Here is a 5498-nt window from a genome sequence, read left to right on the forward strand (position 1 = left end):
GCAGGTAGAAGAGCATGACCACTTTGAAAACATGTAAGGATAGTCATGGTAGGGTAATATGAATATACCTCTGACCAAATTGTATAGTCTTTATACTTAAAAAGTTGGGCTGTTTATAATTTATACATTAATTAGGCAAAAAAGAAAAATAATAGATGATGCAAACATGCGTAGACATAGACACACTTAAATCCTCTAGCTTGGTACCAGCTGGGAGTTTGTTCCTTTCTTAGGAAGGTGAAATGAGGACCTACAGATGTCCTCATGGGGAACATCTCCAGAGAGCTCAAAGAATCAATAATGCCAAGCTGGTTCATATGCATTGTTCTCTGAAGTCCAACATTAGCTTAAAAGACCAGGACCAGATTGCACACTGGCCATCTTTGGTCGTCATTCAGACATCTAAATGTTGACATTCATGCATACACATTGACCTTCTGATCTAGAGATTTACTAGGAATCTACAAACATGTTTGAGAAAAACAGCCAGGATAAAAACCAGTACTGAAGAACCTCAGAAAAGCGACTAGTTTGAGAGCTATTCTACATATTTTTCTTTATTTGTGCTCCACAGACACAAAACTGTGGATTACATAGCAGGGGCAATATTATAATCTTTCCTTTACAAGGAAGGATAAAATAAAAATGCTCTGTAAAGATAGAAAATGGACAGTAATCTCATAGCTGGCCAGTTTTAGTGTCTTTTTCTGTGATGTTGTTGTTTTGGTTTGATTTTTGGTGCGTTGGAATCTCAACACCTTTTGATAATTCCCTGTCAGAGAGCACCTCTGATGAACCAGTTATTACTCTATGGAAGGACTTCTCATTGCAAACATACCATTCAGAACTGACTGTCATCCTTGTTCAAGGAGCAAGGTAAGTTTCTGTATTCACCAACTGCTTGTAGTGAAAAGTACAGCTCATACAAACGTAGCATTAGCAGAACCACTGTGAGACATTTGAGCACAGAGCTCAAGGACTTAAGTTCTTTCCTAAAATGCAGGGTTAAATCTATTTTGTCACTTGAGAGCTGCATAGTGATTATGAAATAGCAATGTCCTGCTTTCTAAGAATCCTAGAATAAACAGAAAGATAATGTCCTGCCTCATCGGGTGTTCAATTGATTTTGTTATCTGTGTCATTGGAGACTTCTTTTTGGAGATTTATTTATTTTTATGTATATGGGTAGTTTGCTTGTGCTGGTCAAAGCCAGGAAAGCCCCACTTGGAATTGGAGTTAAAAATTACTATGAGCTGCAATGTAGGTGCTGGGATTTGCATTCGGGTCACTTGGAAGAGTATTCAGTGCTCTTAAACACTGAGTTATCTCTCCAGTACCAACTCTACATTGGAGATAAAAGAGGAACATAAAATGATTATATTTCTATCTAAAAAAACGGATTACACATGAATAAGCAAAAGGCTTGACCTCCGTTTTAACTTTAAAAAGATTTTCTTTAATGGCATAGCTTTATTTCTCTCTTCTCTCACTCATTTATCATAGACCATCCATATAAATAAAAGCAATTAGGATGAAAGCGATTTTCATATTGAATCTTGGCACTTTGGAACAGCCGTGGAAATGTTACTTAATTTCATAATAATCAACTGCCTTCATGGTAAATAAGGAATACTAATATAAGTTTTGTGCATATACAAGCATGCTCACATGCTCACAAGTTACCTTTCTACCAATTCCTTATTACATTTTGGATCCCCTGCTATATTCAGAAAGTGATTGCACTGTTAGTCTTACATGTAGCTCTCCAGGGCTAGATGTGTTAGGTGAGCCACTAAAAGGTGTAGGAGAGGAATAACAAGAAGCCATGCTTGTTAGAGGAGAGATACACATGGAAGAGCTTGACATTCAAATAAAAGTGTTACAAAGTATCGTGTTTACCTTAGGAAAGATTCAAACAAAAACTGCAAACACATATTTTTTATAAAAACACTTTATGAATTTAAGTATAGCTCACAATCTATGAACTTTCAAGTTTTGATGAAGTTTATGTTTCAATCAAGTCATGGCAGACATAAGCAAAAGAAAGAGTGAACCCAAGCTGAAATATAGATTCACAAGAAGAGCTTAAACAAAAGAGTGACCCACATGGAAAACATAAAACAACTAGATGAACAGAATATGAGTAACTGGGTGCCACATAAAAACCTACAGGAACATGTGTAGAAAAACTTGGGGAATGAGATTTACAGAGTTCAACACTTATCCACATCAGATGCCTTACATGTTGCCACAAACTTCCTTCAGATCTTAAGGGCAGAATTCCATTCTGGTGGTGGTGGTGGTGATGATGATGATGATGATGACAATGACGAAGACACAGCTACCAATCATGAAACTTGGCTACATATAGTGTTTTGTGCACTTAGAAAATAGATGTACCCATTTTACTTAGACAGCAGTATCTCAACACTGAACACATTATCACCTTTATTTTGTACATATAGAAAATCTGTCTTGAGAGAGTTAAGCCAGGGCCAGTGTTTCTTAGGCTGCAAATGTAGGCTGACATACAATTCTTCCCAGAATCAAAGTTCTCTGCCTGTTGCTGCCTGGTATTCTGGATTCCTTCATTAGAATAATCTCTGCATTTATAGAAGCTCCTTCTGCTTCAGTCATCTTACTAGATCTGTTGGACATGTGTCTCTCAATGAGCTCACAGGAAGAAACCTCAGACTGAGGTAATCCATCAAAGAGAATGGCTAATTATAAATTGCAACTTGATCTAAACTTAGGTTACACTATTGATAACAATTTTGTCTGGGACCAAAGTTTGGTTTGAAAATTAGTGTATTTTTAAACAAAATTGTAATACTCATCCACTGACATTTTGTCATCTAAGAAAAAGAACCTGCTATTTGAATGTGTTGAGAAATCAGGGAAAATATATGCAAGCCCCTCCACAGGGCAGTCCGTGGTACAATGCACACACAGAAGTGTGCCAGTGCCTGAGGATGGGAAAAGATAAAATAATTGAGTTATTAGTTTCAGAAGTGATACATTGGATACTTCATTAAAATGTCAAAATTGTGCTGGAGAAATAGCTCAGCCATAAAGAGCACATACTGCTCTTGTAGAGCAAGTGAGTTCTGATGTCAGTGCCCACATCAGGTTGTTCACAATCACCTATGTCTCCAGCTCCAGGGGCACTGAAGACTCTGAAATTCACAAGAACTAACACACCCATGCACATAACCACGCACAGAAATAGACATATACATAAAAACAAGCCTTGAAAATTATTAAATTTTCAAAACATTAGTTCACAAAAACGTAAGACTTAAAAACTGGAGTGGTGAGCATTGACAATGCTTCACTCAATTGACTGAATTCCTACAAAAATTGATATACAAAACTTCAATCATTGATGGATATGATGGAACATGCCTTTAACCCCTGAGCAGAAGCAGACAGATCTTAAGGAGTTCCAGGTAAGCCTGGCCTACCTAAGAAGATTCAGGCCAAGCAGGGATCAAAACTGAGACCTGGCCTCAAACAATTAGTATTACTTCTATTATTAGTATTGCTATAATTAAGGTGTGTGTGTGTGTGTGTGTGTGTGTGTGTGTGTGTATGTGTGTGTGTTTGATGCATGATATAGCATTTATGGGGATATCTGAGGACAAAGTGCATGTGTTACTTTCCTCCTTTTACTGTGGATTCTTAGGACTGAAGTCAAGTCAGTTGAGATTGAAGTGTACTATTAGCCAGTGCAACATCTCACTGGCTCTAAGCATTAAGAATTCTTGGAATTTAGGTTTTCATTATAATAAAATAATTCTTGATAGTGGTACAAACTCATTTCAATATCCTGTCAATCTCTCTACATTAGATATATTCTTTTTCCTTATTTTTCCCACAGGGCATATTCTGATTCCCAAATAATACTGATGGAGAACAGGACAGAGAAGACAGGGTTCATCCTCTTAGGACTAACAAATGCACCAGAATTTAGGGCCCCTCTGTTTATCATAATCAGCCTTATCTATTTCACCAATGTGATTGGAAACTTAGGAATGATTGTTCTGATTCTCTGGGACTCTCGACTCCACACTCCCATGTATTATTTCCTTGCTAACCTGTCTCTGGTTGACATCTTTTACTCCTCAGCTGTTGCTCCAACTCTTTTGGCTGGTCTTCTTGTAGGAAACATAGTTGTCACCTACAATGCTTGTATTGCTCAGATGTTCTCATTTTCAGCCTTTGTCACTACAGAAGATTTACTTTTGGCTGCAATGGCCTATGATCGCTATGCAGCAGTGTGCAAACCCCTGCATTATACGACCACCATGACTCCAATTGTGTGTATTTGTCTGACCATGGCCTGCTACACTGGTGGTTTCCTGAATTCCTCCATCCACACTGGGGATACATTCAGGCTGTCTTTTTGTGGGTCCAATGAAGTTCATCACTTCTTCTGTGATGTTCCAGCAGTCATGACTCTCTCCTGCTCTGATAGACATGTTAGTGAGATTGTGCTCATTTATGGAGCAGGCTTCATTATCTGTTCTGCACTCCTACTGATTTTGATATCCTACACATTCATTTTTATCACCATCTTCAAGATGCGCTCAGCTGCGGGATACCAGAAGGCTATGTCCACCTGTGTTTCTCATTTCACTGCTGTCTCCATTTTCTATGGGACTGTTATTTTCATGTACTTACAACCCACCTCCAGCCATTCCATGGACTCTGACAAAACTGTGTCTGTGTTCTACACCATGGTCATCCCCATGCTGAACCCTGTGGTCTACAGCCTGAGGAACAAGGAGGTGAAAAGTGCATTCAAGAAATTTATGGAAAAAACAAAATATTTTTTAGGATTTTGAGTCTAGCATTGTATAGTGCACTGTAATCAGCTCCATGCCTATTGCATTTTCCCTAGGTACCTTGGGAAATTTCAGGTCACACTGACATTAAGTAAAAGAATCAATACCTTTATCTTTTCAAATGTTTGCTTTTTAGAAAATAGAAACAATATTGTAAATGCAATATATGTTTTAGAATGGCTAACATGGAGTTTAGCATGTGTTAGGTATGTTTTTCTAAACATTCGTGGACCAGACTGTTTAATCACCATTTCTACAAGTATTTTCTACATGCCAATAGCAGTGCATATCTAAAACAAGAGGCAAAGAAAAGCCCATGAGGAGCACATAGGGAGGGACCTATGCCTCCACCTATACATGAAAAGGAGGATGGCCTTGTCGGGCATAGGTGGGAGAGGAGATTCTTGGTCCCATGAAGAATGAACACTGAGTGGGGGGGAATTCGAGGGTGGGAAGGTGGGAGTGGGGGGGAATAGGTGGGGGCACATCCTCATAGAAGCATGAGGAGGGGGGATGGGATAGAAGGTCCCTGGGTGGTGGGGGGAGGGGAGGTAAGGGAATAAAATCTGAAATGTAAATATAATATCCAATAAAAATAAATTATATATATAAAAAAGAAAAGCCCATGAGAAGTTTCTGCTTGTGACAAAC

The 5498-nt window shown here is 38.5% G+C and overlaps 1 protein-coding gene across 1 annotated transcript; it reads left to right on the top strand.

Annotated features, from left to right (window-relative positions):
• Nucleotides 1-262: 262 nt before the first annotated feature.
• LOC117694115 (olfactory receptor 5B3-like) lies at nt 263-5288 on the top strand. The gene is made up of 2 exons (XM_034484879.2): nt 263-876; nt 3881-5288. Exons 1-2 carry the CDS (start codon nt 713-715, stop codon nt 4845-4847), a joined length of 1131 nt encoding a protein of 376 aa, XP_034340770.2. The 5' UTR covers nt 263-712; the 3' UTR covers nt 4848-5288.
• The last annotated feature ends 210 nt before the right edge of the window (nt 5289-5498 follow it).

Source organism: Arvicanthis niloticus, chromosome 1 (assembly GCF_011762505.2).
Source record: "Arvicanthis niloticus isolate mArvNil1 chromosome 1, mArvNil1.pat.X, whole genome shotgun sequence".
NCBI classification, from domain to species: Eukaryota; Metazoa; Chordata; class Mammalia; order Rodentia; family Muridae; genus Arvicanthis; species Arvicanthis niloticus.